Source organism: Centrocercus urophasianus, unplaced genomic scaffold (genome assembly GCF_019232065.1).
Source record: "Centrocercus urophasianus isolate 14NV4802_14NV808 unplaced genomic scaffold, USGS_Curo_1.0 seq_42, whole genome shotgun sequence".
Lineage (NCBI taxonomy): Eukaryota > Metazoa > Chordata > Aves > Galliformes > Phasianidae > Centrocercus > Centrocercus urophasianus.
In genome coordinates, this window is record NW_024885000.1 from 400,395 (window position 1) to 422,595 (window position 22,201).

At 58.7% G+C, this 22,201-nt stretch overlaps 3 protein-coding genes across 16 annotated transcripts; 2 read left to right on the plus strand and 1 right to left on the minus strand.

The window, feature by feature from the left end:
• The first annotated feature begins 19 nt into the window (after nt 1–19).
• LOC122168294 lies at nt 20–2,075 on the plus strand. Its single transcript, XM_042833476.1, has 8 exons — nt 20–53; nt 250–387; nt 532–611; nt 944–1,074; nt 1,193–1,326; nt 1,425–1,684; nt 1,780–1,924; nt 1,977–2,075. Exons 1-8 carry the CDS (start codon nt 45–47, stop codon nt 2,073–2,075), a joined length of 996 nt encoding a protein of 331 aa, XP_042689410.1. The 5' UTR covers nt 20–44.
• Nucleotides 2,076–4,389: 2,314 nt separating this feature from the next.
• PRICKLE4 (prickle planar cell polarity protein 4) lies at nt 4,390–11,699 on the minus strand. Of its 4 annotated transcripts, none has more exons than XM_042833820.1 (9): nt 11,636–11,699; nt 10,824–11,298; nt 7,624–7,776; nt 7,426–7,533; nt 7,207–7,344; nt 6,932–7,132; nt 6,535–6,721; nt 6,150–6,464; nt 4,390–5,877 (listed from the first exon to the last, which is right to left on the minus strand). In XM_042833820.1, exons 3-9 carry the CDS (start codon nt 7,771–7,773, stop codon nt 5,402–5,404), a joined length of 1,575 nt encoding a protein of 524 aa, XP_042689754.1. In that variant the 5' UTR covers nt 7,774–7,776; nt 10,824–11,298; nt 11,636–11,699; the 3' UTR covers nt 4,390–5,401. The 4 variants fall into 4 exon arrangements, with proteins under 4 accessions (XP_042689754.1, XP_042689753.1, XP_042689752.1 ...); XM_042833819.1 differs by lacking the exon at nt 11,636–11,699 and adding an exon at nt 11,389–11,629; XM_042833818.1 differs by lacking the exon at nt 11,636–11,699 and having other exon boundaries at nt 10,824–11,629.
• Nucleotides 11,700–12,356: 657 nt separating this feature from the next.
• On the plus strand, nt 12,357–20,958 carry FRS3 (fibroblast growth factor receptor substrate 3). 11 transcript variants are annotated; one of them, XM_042833680.1, is made up of 7 exons: nt 12,357–12,434; nt 13,000–14,391; nt 14,610–14,698; nt 15,226–15,412; nt 17,352–17,513; nt 18,057–18,214; nt 19,813–20,958. In XM_042833680.1, the coding sequence occupies exons 3-7, from the start codon at nt 14,633–14,635 to the stop codon at nt 20,728–20,730; spliced, it is 1,491 nt and encodes a 496-aa protein (XP_042689614.1). In that variant the 5' UTR covers nt 12,357–12,434; nt 13,000–14,391; nt 14,610–14,632; the 3' UTR covers nt 20,731–20,958. The 11 variants fall into 11 exon arrangements, with proteins under 11 accessions (XP_042689614.1, XP_042689615.1, XP_042689618.1 ...); XM_042833681.1 differs by lacking the exon at nt 12,357–12,434 and having other exon boundaries at nt 12,600–14,167; nt 14,255–14,391; XM_042833684.1 differs by lacking the exon at nt 12,357–12,434 and having other exon boundaries at nt 12,600–13,599; nt 13,988–14,391.
• Nucleotides 20,959–22,201: the final 1,243 nt, after the last annotated feature.

A 22,201-nucleotide genomic window follows, 5' to 3' on the forward strand; every position in this document is an offset into this window, starting at 1 on the left:
GCGATCCTCTGTGGGAGCAGCAGCACTGGAGAGCCAGGGGAAGAATGCATCTGGTAAGAGATGGGGTGTGGGCAGAGCTGTTGGGGTTCTCCTTCAAATTTGGGTTGTCCAAAGGGTGGGATTCCATTGGGAAGAGGAGAACTGGAAAGGGGAGCACAGAGCACAGGCAGTATCTCCCTAGAAGCCTGCAGGGTGCATTGCTGCTCCAAATGAGCCTCTGGCCTCACCTGCTGCGGTTTGCTTTGGCAGCCTAGTGCCAGGCAGCCCAGGCCTTTCCCTGGCCCTGCTGATATCCTCCAGAATGAGGAGAATTGGATACGGTCCTCCCAGAACCGTGATGTGCCACCACCTCCCTGGATGTACAGAGAGGACCAGCAGAGCCATAAAGTAATGTTTGTCATGGACTTACAGCCGGTGAGGGAGGCAGGCTGGGGAGGAATGGCGGTGGCCGTGACACCTGGGATGGGCTGCCCTCATGCCAGCTGGCGTGTCTCCTTACTTGCTCAGTGTGTAAACCACTGCTCTCCTCAGATACCACAGCTGCGTCACCGGGACTTCTTGGCCCAGCCTGAGTTCCCCAGCCAGGAGCAGCGTCCTGCTGGATTCCCATGGTGGGTGCCCGCAGTGAGGCTGGGGCAGTGGCTGGAAAGGGGTTGTCTTATACATCCTGCTGCGGGTGGGCTGAGCACAGCTCGTGTGGCTTGGCTGAGGAGTGGTGGTCCCTTCTGGGGTCTCGGGTGGAGGGGGAGCTGTGCTGCATGTGCAAACAGGTCTTGGCTCAGCTGTGGCGCACAGCAATTGGCTGCGGGCAGCAGGCTGGTGCAGGGGGTTAAACAGTGCTCCAGGCAGCGCGGCGTTGAAGCTGACCCTGCTGAAGGTGGGAGGTTGCACCAGAGATCCTCGCCAGTCTGAATTTCCCTTGGGGCTGCCTTTGCTCCTGCAGGGAGCAAGAAGCCTCCTGGGACAACTGCTTCCCCCGGCGCCACTATGGCCCACGCCGGAGACGCTACCGACTCCTTCGGCCCATCCAGCAGGAGACAGCAGACTGCAGCCGTTCTCCCCGCAGCTCCCGAGGTTGGTGCTGCTGCAGCGCTGGCTGCTGCCCAGGACCCCTCTGTGGTGTGTGCAGCCAGCAGCATCTGCGTGGGGAGGGTTGGCACTTTGCTTATTAAGTGCTGTTGTGTTTCCGCAGGCTACCGTCCATCCTGCAAGCCCTCTCGGTCCTGCTCCCCGGAGAGCCAGCCAGGGGTCAGAGAGCAGCTCACGGCTCCCCAGTCACCTGCTGCCTGCAGAAAGAGTCTGCAAAGCCAGCAGCAGGTGGGTGAGGTGGGTTTGTACCCCAAGTACACCGTGCTGACTCCAGTTTCACGGCCACATGGATCCCTTGGTGCTGCCATGGCCTTGACCAGCAGGATTTCCCCCAGGGCCAGCTGGTGGCAAGCAGCAAGGCGCCGCAACAGCCCGGGCATGCAGAGAAGAGCCCAGAGAAGAGCCTGGGCACTGACCCCCAGGCAGCAGAGCAGGAGCCAGCGGCAGGAGCAAAGCCAGTACGTGTGCACCTCTTTCCCGAGTGCAGATGGAGAGACTTTCACCCGGGGAGCCGCCCAGCTCGGGGGATCCGTTCCACCTGTGTCACACCTCGCTTCTCTCTCTCACTCTTCACTTTGGTGTCTCTTGGACAGAAGTGGGAGCAGCCTGATGTTTTCCTGACTTTTCTCTTGGGCTGCGCATGTCCCGGTTTCCTTTGGGTTTCAGCACTCTGCCTGTCCTGTCTCCCAGCTCATCCCTGCCTCATGCTATTGCGTGTCTGCAGGTTGAGCCCGAAGGAGAGGGAGCTGCAGACAACGAGCAGCTCTGTGCCCTGGAGTTGGAGCCAGTCTCCTCGGAGACATCCAGCACCAGCGAGGAGGAAGGCTTGGAGCTGGTACGCGCTCATGCATCTGTCTCCTCTTTCTGCCTAAATGTCGTGCCACCAGGGAAGGTGGGATTTTGCGGTCCCCTCCATGAACCTCATTCTTCTGTTTGCCCGGGCTGTATCCAAATGCCTCTGTGTGGACTCTGAAATGCAGCTGTAGTGCTTTGCACTGATAAAGCCACGCAGCCAAAGCGCCCCTGAGGCTAGTGGAAGTGCTGAGCTGTATCCGCACAGTCCATTATCTCTGCAGCCTGCTGAGGCTGTCAGTGCTGGCCCCATTTTGGAGGCACACGCTGAGCTCTGCCTGCCCTCTCAAGCATGACAGCGTCTGCCACGTGTTGCTGGTGAAGCAGAGGTGGTGGCTGCCTGGGATGGGGTGGGTTTGAGCCTGTGGCTGCACTACTCTGTGCTGTTTCCTCCCGGGAGAAGAGTGCCTGAGGTTTCCCTTCCTGAAGGCAGCAGCATTAGCTTGCAGTGCTGGCTCCCGCTGTTCTCACACAGCCTCTGTTTTCATCCCCTGGGCGCCTTCCCACCGCTTCTTTGCGGCCTTCACCAATCTGAACACTCGCAGATCCCGCTGGAAGTTACTGCAGAGCCCAGCAGCACACAGCCCAGCACGGCCGGCTCCAGTGTCTGCACTGAGGCAGCAGCACCAGCCAGGAGTGGGCAGCCTCCTTGGGCTTGGACAGAGCTGGTACGTGCGCAGCCCTGCCCTGTGCACTGTGCCAGAATGGTGCCCGCGTGTCTCTGGGAAGCACCTGCAGGGAGGCCCAGGAGCATTAATCTAGGCCAGGAGCCTCGGGGGGAGTTCCTCTGTGGCGTCCCCAGTCACAGGATTACGTCCTGGGGGTAAAGCCTTGCTTTATTTGGATGCGGAGCCCACAGCAGCCCTGGTGCTGGCTCTTCAGGAGAGGCTGATAAATGGGAGTCCGTGCGGAGAAAGGCCAAAAAAAGAACGTGGAGATTGAGAACGTGCTGTAGCATGAGCAAGGCCAGGAGTCGAGCTGCACTGAAGCAAACCAGGGTGCTGCAGGGAGGCCGAATTGTGGCCTGGTGGGGAAGGGAAATCAGCCAGCGGGACCCTCGGCTCTTGAAGGCAAGGCTCCTGGGCTGCAGTGGAAGTGGGAAGCAAGGGGCCGCCTCGTGCACGTGGGGGAAGGTGGCGGGGTCCCAGCAGGTTCCCCCCAGGCTGACTGGTCCCCAGCCTGCAGTTCCAAGGTGCTGCCAGCCCCAACCCGTTCCCTTGCCCAGGCCTTCTCCCCGTCAGGCGTCCAACCGCACCTCCCTTCTTCCACCGCCCAGGCTGCAGGTTTCCAGGGCTTACCCCGCCCCCCGCGCTCCGCACATTCCGGCACGGACCTGCGCTCCACCGCCATCCTCACCAAGAAGGAGAGCATCGAGCAGGTGAGTCCCGGCACAGGCGAGGGCGAGCGGGACCGGCCGTGGGCAGGAGAGCCATTGGGAGCTTCAGAACCCACAGGGTTCTCTCTTGGAAAGAGTCCAGTGGAGGGCCACAAAGATGGTGAGGGGCCTGGAGCATCTCTTACGAAGAAAGGCTGAGTGAACTGGGTCTGATCAGCCTCAAGAAAAGAAGACTGAGAGGGGACCTGATCCAGGTCTATCAGTATCTGAGGTTTGGGGGGCAGAATGGCGAGGCCGGACTCTTTTCAGTGGTGAGTGGAGACAGGACAAGGGGAAACGGCCGGAAACTGCAGCATAGGAAGTTCTGCACCAATGTGCGAAGGAACTTCTGTACAGTGAGGTGACGGAGCACTGGAACAGGCTGCCCAGGGAGGTGGTGGATTCTCCTGCTCTGGAGATGTTCAAGACCTGCCTGGATGCCGACCTGTGCGACCTGGTGTAGGAAACTGCTTTGGCAGGGGGTTGGACTCGATGATCTCTGGAGGTCCCTTCCAACCCCTACAATTCTGTGATTCTGTGGGGGAAAGGAGCAGAGCCGGGTGGCGGCGAGCCGTGGGGCAGCTCAGCACAGCACTGCGGGGAGAGGCTGCCGCCTCTGGGACACTCTGAGGGAAGAAAGAACCACTTTGTGCCGCTGGCGGGGAGGTTCTGGGCTGCCCCGTGCTGAACCGCGCCGCTCCCCGCAGGGCTACCACGACTTCTGCCTCCAATTTGCCCTGGTGTCCGCGATGCTGCTGCAGAAGGAGCCCTCCATGGAGGCGCTGCTGATGAAGGCGCTGAGAGCCAACCTGAGCGAGCTCCGCAACCAACTCCTCAAGGAGCTGCAGGACTTCATTCAGCACTACGATGCCACGCACCCCAGCTGCTGAGGAGGGAGCTGTGGGGCTGTGCTGGCACAGCCTGCGCTGGGGCTGCAGGGATGTGCTGCCGTGGGCCCTCTTGGGGGGTTGGGGGTTGGCTGGAGGGGGCTGAGTTGGGAGGGAGGTTGGGGCTGATGTTGTAGGCAGTAACTGGGGAGTGTGGGCAAGATAGGATTCATACGTAGGCCTATATTTTAGAGACAGGAGATGGTTTTATTGGAGGGAGGGGGGAGCTCTCTTTATTCTGTTCTTGTTTTTCATGGATGTTCTCTTACAATTTGTGGTTTGTTCTTGTGTTCATAAATAAAAAGGAGTTATTTTTGCACTGCTGTTGCTCCGTTCCTGTTCTGCTGGGGCAGTGGGCACAGGGAGGGGTCCCACGGTGACACCCCAGCTCGGTCCTTCCCTGGGGCCCCTCAGCTGCCCTCAAAAACGGTTCTCCAGCACCACAGTTAATGCTGCTGCAAACCCAGGCTGGAGAGAAACAGGCCAGGTGTGGCTGGCTCTTGTGTATTCAGGCCTTGGCTGAGCTTTGTTGGAGCATCGTCCATCATGGTGGCAGATCTGCCCCGCTGGTCTCCTCCCTGCAGCAGCAGGGGACACAGCCCCATGCGGGGCAGCATCAGCTCTGCTCCTCCAAGCTATCTCTATGAGTGAGGGATTCTCACCTGGCATCTGGATCTGACCCTAGTGGCCAGATCTCTCCTGGCCAGTCTGGGCAGGAATCCCTGCAGCAGGTGCCATGCAGGTGTCTGCCCGTGTCCTAAGTCCTTGGCTGCCCTCCCAGAGCACAGCTGCTCTCTGGGGCCTTGGGTTTGCCTGAGACAGCAGTCAGACCATACCCCAGTGCGGGCTGCTGGTTCTCTGCTCCCTGCTCGCTTTACCTGTTCCTAATTGAGGGAGAGGCCAGCAGGCATTGCAGGCCGTGCTTTGCCAGCATCTGCTCGTCAAAGATCCCAGCAGCTTCTCCCTCCCCCCCGCCACCTCCGCCTTGGGCTGTGTCTAAAAAGTCTTTGCAATGCATTGAGACCACTGCAAGTGCTGGCAGGATGGCAGCGCCATACAAGGTGCTCTCCCCCTCTCCCCCCCCACCTGTGCATTTGGCCCCCAGCCGCTGCCCCTCTGCTTCAATACCACGCAAAGTGCCACCTTCCCAGCAGCCTCTGCAGCGCCTGGGGCCCCCTGCGTACCGAGCGTCCCTGCGCTAGGACACGCTGCAGTGCTTGCTGCTGCCACGCAGCTTCGCCATCCTGCGCCCTGCCCGCTCCAGGCGCTGGGGCTCCCTGCCCACAGAGCTCATCCCGGGCTTGGGGATGGGTTTCCCAAAGAAGAAACCTTCCTCTTCCGAGTCAGAGTCTGAGGATGAAGAGCAGGTGGGACACCAGGAATCGTCCTCTTCCATGATATCCTGTGGGTCAATGTCCTCCAGATGTAGGCCGGGTTGGGCAGGGGGCCGACCCACTTGGAAGTGTGGGTTTCCATCCCCTGGCAGTATTCGGCATTCAGGACCTCCCAGAAGCCTGCAGTGACCCTCTGTGCAGGGCTGAACGTTGGAGGGGTGGCTGGTTGATGCTCCCAGCATCCCTGTGCACACAGAATCCTTGCTCCTCTCCACAGCTGCTCCGTGGTCCTCTGGGCTCCTGAACGCAGGATGTGTAGAGGCCTGATCTGGTAGCACCTCTGGAAGAAAAAAAGCAATGAAGGGTATGGGAGAAGAAGGCTGAGCCTGCCTTGCTGCAGTTGCCTGTTCGGCAGGGGTTGTCCCAGGATGCAAAACAGGGTTGTCCCAACCAAACCTCAGATGTGGGATGTGGGCTGGGAGCCCACAGCTGCTGCTACAGCCCTGAGTTGGGCTGCACACACGTGCTGTACCCCCAGTGAAGTACCCAGAGCCTGGATTTGCTTCCATTTCCCTCCCAATCCCTTGCAAGTGGAGCACTCAGGTCCCCTACCAGCCCCTTCCACCCGCTGTCTGCAGCCCCCAGCTGCCGCGGTGCTCCCAGCCCTGGTGGCGTGGCTGGCTCTGGAGACGGGCGTCGAGTCAGGGGACGGTGCCGAGACAAAGGCCGAGTCAGAGGAATCGGAGGTGGTGGAGGCAGCAGAGGACGCATCCCGGCCCAGACTGCAGCTCTCGGAGCAGAAGAGCCGCCCGCAGCGGGCGGTGAGGGGCTGCCCACGCAGCGGCTTTCGGCAGAGACTGCAGCAGAAGCAGGCAGCACAGGCGTGCCAGTGCAGACCCTGGTGTGTGGCCTCTTCGCTGTCGACACCTACGAGGGGATCACAGGTTAAGGGGGGGCCTCCCACAGCCCACCTGTCCCCCTGGCAGCACGGCCGTACCGATGGGCTCCCCGCAGGCCTGGCACGGCTCGGCAAAGAGGCTGTCGAAGCAGCTGCGGCAGCAGGGCTGGCCGCTCCGCATCACGTAGCGCTGCCCGCACAGCGGTGCGTCGCACTCCAGGCAGCAGAAATGCTCCGGGTGCCAGCGCCGGCCCTCAGCCTCGATGCACTCTTCCAAGAAGATCAGCTGGAAGGGAACAAACAAACCATCCCATAAGCACAGAATACACCACCCAGAACATGCTTTTCTGTGCTTTGGAGCAGGCATGGGGATCCCTGGGGTGCAGGAAGGGAGCTCCTCTGGCTCGTCCTGCTGCGTTTGCAGCTGCCAGCAGAGCACAGGAGCACCTAATGGCAGCACAACGGAGCCCAAAGCACCTCTTCGCCCGGTGCCCACCTGGTCGCAGGAGGCACAGCGAGGCCGAAAGAGCTCGGCGTGGTGCCGACCGCAGTAGATCCTTCCATCCTGCTGGAAGTAGATGAGGTCCACCAGGGGCTGGTGGCAGACGTGGCAGCAGAAGCAGGGCGGGTGCCAGAGCTGCTCTCCCAGCCGCGACGCCGCAATCCCGGGGTCTCCTTTGCTCAGCCTCCTGCCGCACTGCAAAGCACGGGGTCGCGGTGAGGCTGCGTTTCGGGGGCGGCTCCGCGCTGTCCGTCGGGGAGCGGCCTTACCTTCCTGCACGGACAGCCGTGGCGGGAGCCCGGCACCGGCACCGCCACCCCCTGGCCCAGCGCGTCCCGTCGGCGGCGGGCGCTGAACGCCCTGAGCTGCTTCCTCTCCTCCTCCTCGAGGTCGGGGCAGTACCGCTCCTGCGCGGGAGGTGGAGGTGAAGGACCCGCGGGAGCGGAGCGGGGGGAGGGCGGCATCGAGCAAACGCGTGCGTTTCTTACATCGCAGTCTTGAGGCGGCAGCTGCTGCAGGAGGGCTCTGACACGGAGCAGGCTCCGGCCGGCAGGACGGGGTTGATCCGTGGGGCGGCTCTCGAAGCCGGCGGGGACCTTGGGGAAACACAGGCGGGTGACTGAGGGGATGAAGCGGCGTCGCTTCAGCTAAAGGCGCGTCTGCCCCTCGGGGTCGGAGCTGCTCACCTCGGGGGCCGCGGGCTCTGCGGGGGGCTCCGGGTATTCTTCCAGGGCACAGCCGGAGTCGCTGTCGGACGAGGCCGGGGGGAGCGCGGTGGCGGTGCCGCACGGGGGGGGTTCGTCTCGCTGCGGCCATGCGGGACTCGGCCGGGACATGAGCTGCGGAGAGAAGAGCGGAGCTGCGGGAGAACCTCGGCACGGCGCGGAGAAGTCTGTCCCCAGGAGGCGTCATCCTGCTGGGTCAGCGCGGCGGGGACATCGAGGCTCTTCGCTGAGTCTCTGCAGCGATCTCCGGGTTTACAAATAAGCCCTGCGACGGGGGCTTTGCCTGCCGGACGTGGAGCGCTAGGAAAGGATGTCGGGAGGCTTGTGGGGAGGGGAGGTTGGACCGCGGGCTTTTGTGCTCACCCTGGGGCAGCTCCGGGAGAGCCGCACTTTGATGTTTGCTCATCCACAGTGGGAGATGTCCCGCAGCTGCCGCCAGCCCTTTCCCAGCACGGCTGAGTCCGGGGTTAGTGGCCTGTCCCTGAGCGGAGCAGTGGGAGGAGACCGAGGTCTCGCCCAATTCGGTGGAAAATAATTTATTCCCCCCGGGCTGCTATTGTTCTGCCCCGAGCCGCTGTTCCTGCTCGCCCGGCGTGCCTGGCTCAGGGCTCTGCGGTGCGAACCCGTCCCGTCCCTTCCCCACGCAGCGTTTGTCACCGCTCTCTTCCTTCCTGCCTCGGCTTTTCAAAACAAAGCGATGCGGCGGCTCCTGGGGCTCCCCGCACAGCAGCCCGGGGCTTTCGCTGTGGGAACCTCTGCACTGTGCTCGCACCGCCCAAGAGCTGCCCGAGGGCTGACACCCCCCTCAAAATGGCTCCCCAGGAAAGGGCGGAGAGCTGTGGGCACGGAGGTCGGTAACCTCAGCCCTCGGAGGCTCCAGGCCTTCCCGCAGCTCTGCCCCAGCAGCAGAGCATCCCAGGGCACCAGGATGTACGTGCACGGCTCTGAGCTCAGGACTCCCAGCCGTGCACCGGGGTCAATGATTAACGCGGCAGATTGGCAGTCAATGGGATAAAGCAGAAGGGCGGCTTACTCCCTGGGCTCTGCATGTCCTTGCCAGCATTCAGGCAGGCCGGCTGCATGCTGAGAATGGCTACAGATTGCTGCTTGGAGGAACACACCTGACCCAGTTCTGTGCATTCGCAGACCACAGAGGTGCCAGCTTGATGAAGGACCACCAGTGGTGTTGGATCAGCAAACAGCCGCAGCTCCACGGCTGGGATGGAGCTGCTGTGACCCTGGGGTGCTGAATTGAAACACCCGTGGGTGCGGGGTGCCAACCCTGCTGCTGCCTTCAATCCCTGTGGGTAATGCATCCCTCCCATGGGACATAGATGGCATTCCCAAGCTTTGCTCTGTTTGCTAAGATCCCAAACTGCACGGCTGATCTGCTGTTGTTGGATCCCCAGGGTGCCCCACGGACGCAGCAAACTGGGCCCTACCCATGCAAGGCTGGCCAGCAGGAGCCCGCTGGGGTAAGGCTGGGGACAGGGCTGTGAATCAATGGGGCCGTGCAAAAGAGCCCAGCCCATCCCAGTTTGATGTGATTACGATGGCTGGCAGCCGTCTGGGCTGCAGACAGGTCCCTGTAATTAGCTGCAGACTGTGACAGCCATACGCGCCTCCCATGCTAAGAAGCCGGGCAGCCCCAACAGGTCCGTCTCCTCTGCTCCCATCCCCTCTGCCCTCCTCTCTGCCTCCAGGCGGTCCCACATCACCCTTCCCTACGGAGGGATGCGGGATGCTCTCAGCACAGAGCTGGGAAGCTGCTTCTCACACGGAGCTGCTGTCCCTCCAGAAGGAACCGAGTGCCACCACATGGAGTGCCCTCGAGCTTTTGGAGCCCCTCAACCCGGGGCTTTCTCCAAATTGTCACCGTTCAGCCCTGCTCCAAAGGACGGCTGATGTCCCTGCCGTTCAGCCCTGCCTGTTCGGAGCTTTTTGCTGCTCATGGGGCTGCAAACAGCCATCCCAGCAAATACTGGCACCGCCCGCCCCAGTGACCCCACAAGAGGCCCCTGCCTTGGAGAAGGGATCACAGCTCCCTGAAATACACAAGAATTTTAATCCCCTTCAGTTCCCTGGGATCAGCCCGTCTCCATCCTGTTGTGGGAGCACATGGGGCTCCAGGACCTCTCCCTGCGGAGATCACACCATTAACACAGCGCAGCTGATCTGTGCCTGCTGCAGCTGTTGGGATCCTGAGGCTGCCTCCCCACGGCGGCAGCCCCACTTCCAGGCACTTCCACCCCATTTTCCCAGAGCACCAAACAGCTCCACGGCCCCAAGGAAACACAAAGCTGGCCACTGCCAAAAGGACCAGATTCCCCTTCCAACACCCCAAACACCGGCAGCTCCCAGGGGCTCTGTATGCACACCTCACCCACGGGATAACCTGTTTGTGCTTCAGCTCCCATCAACACAGCTGCAGCGAATATACATGGAAATAAAGATGCAGAGCCATAAAGATGCATCTCTCCGGGGGTGAGATAAGCTGACGTTTGGCAGGGTGAGCCGGAGCAGCTCGTCCTGCAGCACGGCGGGGCCGAGCTGGCAGAGCAGCCCGATGCTCGGCGTCACAGCACAGAAACCACCAGGGCCATCGGAGCCCCGCAGAGCTGCAGGTTGGGGGGGGGGCTCAGCGTGCCATTCTGCCACCCAAGGGAGCGGAGGGAACGGCGGGGCACGGCGGCTTGTTTGCCGGCAGGGGGACAGGCCGGTGCCATAACGGGGCATTTCGGAGCGGTACCGACCCATTACCCCGCCTTAACGCGGTGCCGAGCGCAGCCCCAGCACCGCTCCGCGCCGTCACGGCCGACCCCGCACCGCCCCGTTCCCAGCGCGCGGAGGAGGAACCCCGCGGCACAACGGCCGTCCGGAGCCGCGACTCCCGGGGCCGCCCTCCGCCCCGCACCTGCAGCCGGAGAGTGGGCGGGGGGTTCCCGAAGGACGTCGCCGTCCGAGGACGCTTTTCCCGAAGACAAAGGCCCCTGGAGCCGCCCTCCCACCGCCGATTCCTCCCCGCAAAGAACCGGCCGACCTCCCTCTCCCTCGCGCCGCTTTCCACCCTTCCTTTTCCCCCGCAACAATTCCCGGACGTGGAAACCATCCGCTTCCCCCCGTTGCTGAGCTCCCGCCCAGCCCCGCGGGACCCCCCCTACCTGCCCGGTGCCGTCCCGTCCCGTCGGGTCGGAGCAATGAGTCGAGCGGACTTCGCAAAACGAAAGGAAAACATCCAATATCCAAACGCAGCCGGGGCAGTGTTCCCTTTGCTTTGTTGTTGTTATTTGTGTTTTTTCCCCCTCCTTTTTTTCCTTTTTCTTTCTTTTTTTTTCTTTTTTCTTTTTTCTTTTTTTTTTTTTTGTTGTTGTTTCGATCTGCCTGCCCAGGAAACTGGAGCCGTGTCAGCCGGGGTCCCAATTAGAGGCTCGTTAGCCTAAACCCACAGCGGCAGCCAATGGCAGGGAGCAGGGAGGGGACGGGCAGGGGCTGGCGGAGGGTTAACCCTGCAGGGAACGCGCTCCCATCGCATCGCGTTCTCTTGCCACCTCTCATTTTCCGAGCATCCACGCCCCGCTTCGCCCCAGGTCGGCGTTTGGATGGCTTTTATGATCCGCCGCGATGTATTTTTCCTCCCTACATCAGAAAGAGCTGAAGCTTCATGAAAAGAGAGGAGGTGTCATTACGCCCCAGCGGAGAGGTGGGGAACCTCCGCGGGGATCTCACCGGGCTCTCAGCCGGAGGGCAGCCGGGATGTCCTACTTTCCTCCCAAAACCACTGAGCGCGGCTTCGGCGATGGCATCGGGTCAGGAATCGGAGTACGAGCTGGGCTGGGGCAGCGCTCCGGTTCCTGCCCTATCGTGTTTTGTATCCCCGATTTTTGAGATTTCTCAAAAAATCCCCCGGGCTGGGGAAGGAGGAGCGTGCGTGTGAGGTTACAGGGGTCCCACACCCACACCCCCCGACACCCACCGTGGGGCCGCACAGTGGCGACTCCCAGGGACCCCACAGGGCCCAGCCCCGCTCCGGGGGCCCTCAGTGCCACAGCTCCGCTCCGCTCGGTCGCTGGCGAGGACTTTGCTCCCCAGGGCCCCGCAACCCTCAGCACGGCTGCACGGGGGGGGGTGATGGGTAAAGTCCAGATAAGGAGACGGCGGGCCGCCAGGCGGGGCGTCGCGCAGGAGGCAGCGGCTGGAGTAGCTGTTCAGGGGGCACCGCAGGGCCCCCCGAGCGCCGGCTGCGCGTGCTGGGAGGGCAGCGACTTCTCCAGCCCCACCGACACGTCCACGCAGCTCCCGGCCCCTCTGAGCCCCCCCATCCCCTCCGGTTGCCACGGCAGCCCCCCCCATCCATCGGTCCTTTTATTTCCGAACCCTTTTCTGCTGCTGACCCCCTCCATAGCGCCCCCCGCTCCCCCCCGTACCCCGGCTCTCTCGGCCCCGCCTCTCCACGTGACCCCGCCCTTCACGTGACCCCGCCCCTCCCTTCAGCCCCGCCCACACAGTCTTGGCGCCGCGAACCTCTCGCGCCCCCTGGCGGCCGTGTGCCCGCCCGCCCGGGGTCCTCCCAGCGCGACGCTCTAGGCTGCGGCCGGCGGACTCGCTGCTCCCGGCGGGCCCCGGCCCGGGCTGGGGGACGCGGCGCTGGCGGGTCCCGGTCCCCGACCCGGAGCTCGGAGCCCGCGGGCCGGGCAGGGGCCGGGCCCGGGCCCGGCGCGTAGCTCTGGGCCCGGGCCTCAGCTCCCGGACGGCGGAGCCGGGCAGCGCCTCAGGTACCGACCCACGGCCGGGCCTCGTCCCGCAGCGCAGCGCTCCGCTCCGATGCCGCTGCCCGCCGTGCTGCGTCCCCTCCTCTCCCGCGGCGTCCCCTCGCCCCACCCGCAGGTCCCCCGTGTCCTCCCGCTCCATTAAACCCCTTTGTGTCCCCCCTCAATAACCGCTTCGTGCCCCCCGCTGCACCCCTCCCCCGACCCCTTAGCCCTCCCCGAGTTCCCACTTTGTCCTCCGTTTCCCCTCTGCCCCGTTGCCCCCCCCCTTCCGTTCCCCCCATCCCCATGCCGGGTTCCGGTGCTCGCTGTGTTTCTGTGGGGCCCTACGGGGCTTGGAGGGGGGGGGCTGAGCGAAGGGCTGAGCCTGGTGCCCCCACAGCCCCCCTTCAAGGTTCTCCCTCTGCTTTTTCTCCTCGCCTTCATGCTGGCTGCAGTGAGTTTTCAGGATAGGTGCTGGCTCTCCATCCCAGAGCCCTCGCAGGGCAGAGGGAGCACTGGAGAGAGAGGGGAACGAAGAAGAACGAGGGCAAGGATAACGTGTTTTCTGTGGGGTTTTTGTTTCCGTGAGGGAACTGATGGGATGGCAGCTCCCAGAAACTGGCCTGAGGAGTCGGCAGCAGATCGGAGATCGGCGATCGGTGCTGAAGGTCGGTGAGGAATAAAACCACGCAGTGCCGGGATGCAGAGCGGCGGAGATGTGCTGGGTGACAGCAGCTGACAGCTCCAGCCTGCCCCACGCCAAGCCTTCCCCCACTAGAGGACTTTGCGAGATGTGGATGCAGCAGAGAGGTGTTGAAGGGCCGGAGCTCAGACAGGGTGACGTGGAGCTGCAGGGAAGGTCGGTAGGTTGTGGCTTGATGCGAGAACCAAACAGGGGAGCCTCTGCAGCTGCGCAGGGATGTGGCCCCAGGAGTCACTGTTTGACTCAGAGGGACTGGTGAGGTGAATTCCGGTGTGGCAGAGCAGGAGATTTCCAACAGCCTTTTTGTTGTATGTGCTGCTGTGGTGCCAGGCTGGGTACCTGTCAGGCCTTGGATGCAGAGGCTGTCAGCTGTTCTTGCCAGAGCGTGACGTCTTCCCGTGTTCACCTGCTGCTGAACCCAGTGCTCCGGAGTGGGAGTGGGTCTGTTGGGATTGATTCAGAGTCGCCCTGATTTCTCACTACTGGGTGTGTAATTCCTGCGTGCTCGGTGCTCGCACTCACTGACTGTAAGCAGGTGGCTGAATTTTTGTGTTCCTTGGCATCTGTTAGTTTTCAAAGTCTGAAACAGATCGGTGGTTGTGTTCAGTTGCTGATAGGGCTGTGACTCTCAAGGACCTTAATGAAGACATCTTCCCATCCCTGAGCAGCAGATGTCACATGTCCTGAGTCTTCACTGCTCTCTGCCCTTCCATCCGCTCCTGGGTACAATCCCAAAGCTGAGAAATCAACATCTCTTAGTTTTAGGCTTTGTAGATGTGTTTTTTTCCAAAGCTATGTCTTTAAAAGCACTTGCTGGTCTCTGCCTTTTGGGATGCACGTGCTTCCATCTCCAGTGTCTGCTCTTTCATCTCAGTGCTGTACATTTGCTAGAAAATGGGAACAAATGGCAAAGAGGGACAATTTGCAGAGGCCTTGCAAAGCGTGCGTCGGAACCCCTGATGTCTGCTTGAAGTGTGCTGTGCATTTTGGGAGCGGAATTATGATCTATATTCATTGAGGAGCACAAAGTGTGCCTTCTTCCTTCCCGTGACGTGTGAGGAGACATTCCTAGCACCATCCCTTCCCCACGTGTTTATTCTTCTTTGTTTTCTTACCTCTTGAACTGTAACTTTCTGGCCAGGTGGAAGATGGGGCCGTTTCCCTCGTGCTCTCGGTGGCTCTGACACCTGGTCACCGTGAAGTCCCAGAGCAGACAGAGGGGCAGTGGCAGTGGGATTTTCTCGCCTTCCGAAAACCCAAACAACCAGTTGCCTAATGGTAAGAAAGCTGTTGTTTTTAATTAGGCTTATATTGCACAGAGTCCATTCACTGGGGAAGGAAGGCGTTGTGAGGCCAAAAACGTCTGAGTTCCAAACATGCTGAGCTGCATGCAGGGCACCCAGGAGGGTATGGGCTGTAAATGCTGCATGCTGGCAGGGACTGGGAGGAGCTGGTCTGAAAATTTGATTGCTCTCTGTTCTGTGTCCTTTCCCCAGGGATTACCTCTCCTGCTGGCATCATGGGGAGCTGCTGCAGTTGTCTGTGTGGAGACAACATCCCAGACAACCACCCCACCAAATTTAAGGTCAGTATTGGACTTTATCCCCATTATGGAATCTGTGGCAACATTCACTGCTAGCAAAGCCCAGCGAGGGTTGGGCTCTAGGCATGAAAGCAAAGAAGAGCTGCTCTTGCAGATAAGTCTTTCACTTGATAAGATTTGCAAATATGTTGCTGGGTTTTTTTTGTTGTTTGTTTTGTTTTTAATTAAGTACCCTCTGCTGCAGATATTTTTGTATTTGCAGTAGAAATTTCCTCTATGCTGAGATTCAGCCTGAGCAAGGAAATGGAGAACTGGAGAGAAACCTTTTATTGCTCAGGGCTGTGTTCCAGTGTCTGTGCTGAGACACATCAGCTGAACTGCTGAGCACGAAGCCTCCAGGCCTGCCGGCTCTGCGCTTTCTGCCAGCAGTGAATTCTCAGCTGAGAAAAAGGCATCTCAGGAAATGAAGGGGAAATCCATGGGAATTACCAGATCTTTGTGGGAGGGCTTTTTTTTCCCCTTTCCCAAACGCACCGAGCTTCCTGGTGCGAGCCGCGTGGCTTCTGCAGGTAACGAACGTGGACGATGAAGGAAACGAGCTGGGAGCTGGGCTGATGGAGCTGACGCAGACAGAGCTCATCTTGCACACTCACAAGAGAGATGCAGTCAGGTGGCCCTACCTCTGCCTGCGCCGCTACGGCTACGACTCCAACCTCTTCTCCTTCGAGAGCGGCCGTCGCTGCCACACGGGGCAGGGTGAGTGCTGGCTGCTTCCTGGGGGTTCTGCTCCCAGAAGTGAGCTGCTGCTTGTGGCTTCCCACATTTCTGCATCTGATGAACTGACGAACATCTGATGGTTGTTCATGCAGCCTCTGGTGCCCCCTGAACACCGTGTGCATGCACATGCAGTTGATAATCTCAATTAAAACGCTAATGAGAGTGCTGTTGTGGCTCAGAGCCTAGCGGTCTCATTTTGCTAGTGCCTGGGCACTTGGGAGGTTAATTGATGAGCCATGCTTGAGCTGAAGTTTCCAACAGATGGAACATATTTAATGTCAGTGTTGCTTACAGCCCAGCTCCAGGCTTGGTAGCAGGCGCTGAGCAGCCCACAGCTGTGTTTCATGGGCGGCTAGGAAGCACCTTCTGCAGGACTAGAGCTTTGTTCAGCCTCCCTTAACTCTGGGAATGAATGAAAGGACATCAGCTGCGCCTTTTCCCAGACCCCTCTTCAGATTTGGTTATTCCTCAGAGCTTTCAAACGTACATCAGTAGCAGCAGTGGCTTAAACATGATTTGTTTTTGCAGCACATTCTCTCAGCCTGGTTGGTGTTATTTCTGCTTCACGCGTTCTATTCTGTGCCTGGCAGCACTTTGTAATGCAAAGGAAAAAGAGTTTTGTGTTGTACTGATTTTTATGCACGGGGATGCTGTGCGCAGAAGAGGGAAGTGAGTCACCCAGGGGTCTGTGCCAAGTCATCAGCAGCACTGGGAATGGTTTTACTACGGTGCCTGTTAGCTCCCCTCCCAGTCTGCCTCTCTTTTAGCTGAGCACTTTCTTGGTGTGTGCATCCCAGGAGCAGGAGGAGTTTGTTACCTCATTCTGTTGATGTGTTTGTAGACTCCTCCTCATCCACAGGGACTCTTCACGACTGTGTCTGTGTGAAGGGCTGCTCTGTAGTGCCGCATGATCCTTCTTAATATCTGGGCTTTTCCTCTTCTGGAATTGTGTTTCAGCAGTGAGAATAGGTTGTCTGCTTTGCCTTATGCAGGGTTAGGGATTAGAATTCTGCTGTGAATGCGTTTTGCTTTTTATTTAGGCCCAGGCAGGGGTGATGGATAAAGCAGAGCTGTTTGCTCCTCATGTGTTAAACACGTTTTGCAGGCACGTGCTGGCCAGTCGTAACGCAGACAGAAGCCAGTGGGGTGACACTGCTGTGAGGGGTTTTCTCCCTTCCTTGTGGGATTTTTGTCTTCTCAGTTAATTTCATTTGGAGGATTCCTTCCTGATGCTGTCTTAGACGAGGCAGATCTAGCTGTGTTTTGGTTGGAATGTTTTGAATGTTATTTTTTGGAGTAGCAACTGTTGTTGCCATGCCATCCTCGTTGCTATGGCTTTTGTGCACGTGTGTGTGTGTGTGTGTGTGCTGCAGTGTGGGATTGCTCAGCTCTGCACGTACCAGCTCTGGTTTGGGCTGCTTGCTTGGAGAGACGCTGCTCAACTCAGTGCATTTCTGAAGTAGGACACTCCTGTTCCTCCTTGCCTAGAAACCCCACGGGGCCCAGTTCAGCTCCCACCAGTCCCTGGAAAGCCTTTCCCCTGGCAGTGAGAGCTGGGTGCTGTGCCAGGGGAGCTGAAATAGAAGATTAGAGACAAAACAAAACCGGTTCGCTTGTATCTTTCACACCTCTGCTTGTCCGGCGCTGAGTGTCAGAAGATAATTGGGGTGCTCTGTTTTTACAGCGGTGCACTGCTGGGCCAGATGGCAGTCTTGGCACTGCGTGGTGATGTTGATGCAATAATCCACTCAGATGTTAGTTGTTCTCATGTGGCTGTGAGTTTCAGGGGTTGATTATGTTAAACACAATAAAAGAAATCAAAACTGCCAGTTCATTTACAGCCCAGAATTACATATCCCCTTGTTAAAGCCAGAATTGCTTTCTTGCTTTTCTGATCCTCCTCCTCGTTACCCTGCAGGGATTTTTGCCTTCAAATGTTCCAGAGCGGAGGAGCTCTTCAATCTGCTCCAGGACCTGATGCAGTGTAACAGCATCAACGTTGTGGAGGAGCCTGTTGTCATCACCAGGAACAGTCACCCTACAGAGAGGGAGCACTCCCGCACCCCCCAGGCCCCCACCAGTAAGTTTCCCTCAGCCCATGTGGCAATGCCTGCTGCAGCTCGTGTAAAACTGCCCTTCGCAGGCCACAGATATTTCCCGAATGCTGCCTTGCTGCTGACCTGTGTCTTTATGCCTGCGTGAGCCCCGTACAGCGTGTTTATTTTAAGGCCCCACTTGTCTGCAGTGTGGTATTTTGTTTCCAAGGCAACAGCAACAAAAAAGCCCTTCAGTAGTCAACTGGCTTGTCACCCTTCAGCCCGTGTTCACCTGGAGCTCTGCCAAAAGGCCTTTTAAAGCGGCACCTACAGGGGTCAGGTGGTTCCCAAAGGAAACCACGTCTGGAAGAATTCAGGTTTGCTCAATTCCTGCCTCCATTAGGAGTCAAATAAATGTAAACAGGAGGGCCTAGCCCTTGTATTTATATGAGGCACTTTGTGATAGGAATCTTCTCCAGACAAGCTGATTCTGACTTGCAGGGTGCAGTTTGGGGACCAGCTCACTGTGGAAATGCAGTCTGCTGTTTTTTGCACCGGACCAATGCTGTGTTGTAATTCTCTCCCAGGTCTGGGGTACAGCGTCCCAGGATTTGCCAATGGATTCCACAGTTTCCCTGGAGAAAGCCTGTCATACTTGGCAGCCCGCCACCCCTCCATGAGCAGCCTGAGGCATTCCTCTGTGGGTGAAGACTCCACTCATGCCCTCATTGGGCCTGACGATCAGGTAAACACAAATGTCCTCAATGCTCCTGTTTCCAAGCAATGAACAACAAGTTTGATTTGCTAGCAGCTCCGTGCAATTCAAGGTTTCTCGTACTCCAGCAAAGCTCAGGAGATCCTTGTACCTTTGCCACTCTTCTCTTTGCTTCATTTTGGTCTTGGGGATTTCAGCTCTGATGCTTCCCTAAAACAGGCACTCTATTTAGGTGGAGTGATTTGGTTTCCTTGATCCCTGGGTGGTGCAGTTAATGTGACAGGGGGAAGGGGGCCATGAGGAGGGACCTGGACAAGCTTTAGAAGTGGGCCCGCATGAACCTAATGAAGTCTAACAAGGCCGAGTGCAAAGTGTTGCACCTGGGTTGGGGCAGTCCCAGATATGAGTACAGCCTGGGAGAAGAATGCTTTGAGAGCAGCCTTGTGGAGAAGAACCTGAAGGTCCTGATGGACAAAAAGCTGCACACGAGCCAGAAGTGTGCACTTGCTGCCTGAAGGCCAACTGCTCTTGGGCTGCATCAAACAGAGGGGTGGCAGCAGGGAGAGGAAGGGGTTTTCCCCCTCTGCTTTGCCCTCGTGAGGCTCCATCTGGAGTACTGCGTCCAGGCCTGGGGCTCCTGGCACAAGAAAGACATGGGGCTGCTGGGGGAGGGCTGTGGAGATGCTCAGGGTCTGGAGCACCTCTGCTGTGAAGAAAGGTTGAGGGAGCTGGGCTTGTTCAGCCTGGAGAAGAGAAGGTTTTGGGCCTTCCAGTACTTGAGGGGAGATTATGAACAGTAGGGGAACTGACCTTCTATGTGGCAGACAGTGACAGGACAAAGGAGAACAGTTTTAAACTGGAAGAGGTGAAATACAAATTAGCTGCTGGGGGAAATTCTTTGCTCAGAGAACGCTGAAGCAGTGGCACTGCTGCCCAGAGGGCTGTGGGTGCCCCCTCCATGGAGGCAGGCAGGGCCAGGCTGGGTGGGACCCTGAGCATCCTGATTGATGGGGGCACCCAGCCTACAGCAGGGGGTCTTTAGGGACCCTTCTAACCAACCATCCTGTGATGCTGTGATCCTGTAGCATTCTCTTGAATTTCTTTGACAGTGGCGCTTAACTGCGAGTCTGTCATATTGCCTTATCAGCTGCTATTGCATCCCCTAATCTGATCTGCAGATGCGTAGCCAAATTCAGACTCCTTTTATTTTTATTTTTGATGTTCAGCTCTTTGTTCTCGGTTGTAGAATTGAGGTTTTCCTGACATAATCCATCTTATCTCACCCATTGTCAGGCAAGCCTGTGCGGGTGTGAGCGCTGCAATGCATCAAGTTTAAGGAGCTCAAGAAAATACTTTGCAGGTGGCTTTGGTTTTTGTTCTGTGCCATATGCATCAAATGTGAGATAGATTATCCGTTCCTTCTGCAGTTGGACTCCTTTTTTTTTTTTCCTCCTCCATCAGCCCACAAATCCAGAAATGTCTTTTGAGTTTTGCTTCCCAAAACCTTTTCAACTTCTGAAACTCTTTCATCTCCGGCTTCATCAGTCTTTCCTGTTGGTTTCTCAGCTGCTGACAGCTGCTTTGCTCCTGCTTCTCCTTTCACTGTCCCTCTGCTTCTCTCCTTGCAGTCCCACACCTACGTGAACACAGCCAGTGGTGATCAGGAGCTGAGGGGCCAACATTGTATGCACTCCTTGCCTGAAGTCCACCCTCCTTTCCCCCATAGGAAACGCAGCTGCTCCCTCGAAGACCGCAATCCCCAGGTCTTCCTGCAGCCCGGGGAGGTGAAGTTTGTGTTGGGTCCCGCGCCCAACTACAGGCGCATCAGTCGGCACCACCGGGAGTGCAGGACGCACTTCTGTGCTCCCAGCAACAACAACGAGCGCGAGGATGAGTGCCCTGCGCCCCAGTGCGTCTACGAGAACCTCAATGGCTTGCTGCCCCCCGGCACCTCGTCCCTCTGCCGGGCCGGGCGCGTGAAGGTCCCCCACGAGGACAAGGGCTCCTCCGGCTGCTCCCATCGGAGAGCTGCATTGCTGCACTACGAGAACTTGCCGGCGCTGCCCCCGGTGTGGGAGTGCCAGCCGCTCCGCCGGGGCGAGGAGGACGCTGGGGACGCCCTGACGCCTTCTCCCGACGGCTGTCCCGAGGCTGGAGAAGAGGATCCTCTGCAGAACTACGTGAACTCAGAGAGCACCGCGCTGCACGGGGGCAGCAGCCTTCGGCGCGGCGCCTTCCTGCCCAAACCCCAGCGCGGCTGCGTGCCCAGCGTCTTCAGCTTTGACTTCCCCCGGCCCCGGCTGGAGCAGCCGCGGCAGCTCAACTACATCCAGGTGGAGCTGGAGGCTGAGCCTCACAAGGGCCGTCCCAACACCCCGGCCTCCCGCGCCCGCCCGGCTGCCTCCCACGAAGCGCCCCGGACGGATTCCTACGCGGTGATTGACCTCAAAAAGACAGCAGCCATGTCCAATCTGCAGCGGGCCCGGCCCAGGGACGATGGGACCTCACGGAAAACTCGACACAACAGCACCGACCTGCCTCTGTAAGGGCACCCGGTGCGAGCACTGCGCTGTGCTTTGGTACCCACCCTTCAGCGTGTTGCCCGGTGTGGCTTCCATCCACCATTGCCTTCTGCTTCCCCGTTTGCCCCATTGCCTGGTGTTATGGGATGGCTCTTACAGCTGGTGTTCACGCTGCTCTATCTGTCTGTCTTGCCCTCTCCATCTCCTGTGCAGTTTGTTTTATAAAGCCTTATGGGGTGTTTAAAGACGCCATCTGGAAGTTCCACTGTCTTTCTGGCAAGGGGGGCAGAGGGTGCCCACGGTAGCGCTGGCACTGCATGGATACCACCTCCAACAGGGCTGACCCTCCTGGATTCCTGCTGCTCCGTGAGCAGTGCCAGCAGCCTGGGATCTTCTCTGGGGAGACCTGACTGCATCTCACTGCCCCAGAGTCAGTTTTTGCCTTGTGATTTCTCTGGTCCCTAGTGGCATGGAAGCTCATGCTGCAGTCTTTCCCTCCTCAATTTGCTCCTTTCTTCTTCTGCACTATTTTTTTGAAGCTCGTAGAAGCTTCCCATACTTCTGTCCCTTTCTTAGATTCGATTTAGATTGGGCAGCTCTAGAAACTAATAGAAGAGGACAGACAGCCATGGACACAAACACTGTGATCACAGAAACCTCATATCCCCAAGATACTTTGCTTATAAAGAGGAGGGGCAGACTGCAAGTGTGAGGGGCTGTAGGTTGGGTATAGAAGCCTTCAATTGTACCGTACCCAGTTTTGATTTCTGGGAGGGGGCTGTTCAGAAACACTGTTGATTTGTTTACTGATTTATTTATTAAATGTTCTTTTTGCATCCCGGTGGAGATGGCCAAAAGTGGTGCCAGCGCGACACGTGTGCTCATGTGCCCTCTGTCTGAGCAGAGCTGCTGGCGTTGTAGGGCTGCCGTCAGTGAAAAGAGCAGCTGTGATTCAGTGTTTTTTAACTGGGATTTGCTGTTGCAGAGAGGGTGGGTGGGTGTGAGGTGGCCGGGCTTGGAGCGCTATCAAAGTGGTTGCCTGCACCCACGTTCCTGGCCAGGTCCATGAGAAATATTTGATCCTGTTTAGAGCGAATGTGTCATTTGTTTCCTACAGCTACAGACTTGGGAAGGGCTAAATTTCCGTAAATGTGTGGCCTTTGATGTGGAGTTTTCTGTTGACGCTGAAGCTGAGCTGTCAGGCCTCCACGTGAGGCCCTGTGTCGGCTCTCTGCTGGTGCAGGGCATGCCTCCACACCCCTCTGCGTGGTGACGTGCTGCAGCTTCACCCGCATTACTTTTTGCCTCCTTGGGCCGTATCTGTGAGACAGAAGTGCTCCGGAGTCGCTTTGGAGTCCCACCTTTCTGCTTTCTGTTCTTCTCCCTGGGATGTGAGCGGAGAGGCCCAGCACCCAGCAGGTTGTCCCACTGCCCATCTCGGCTGTGCCCTCCTCCTTCCAGCATGGAGGTCGGTGAGCAGCTGCTGTGAAGGAGG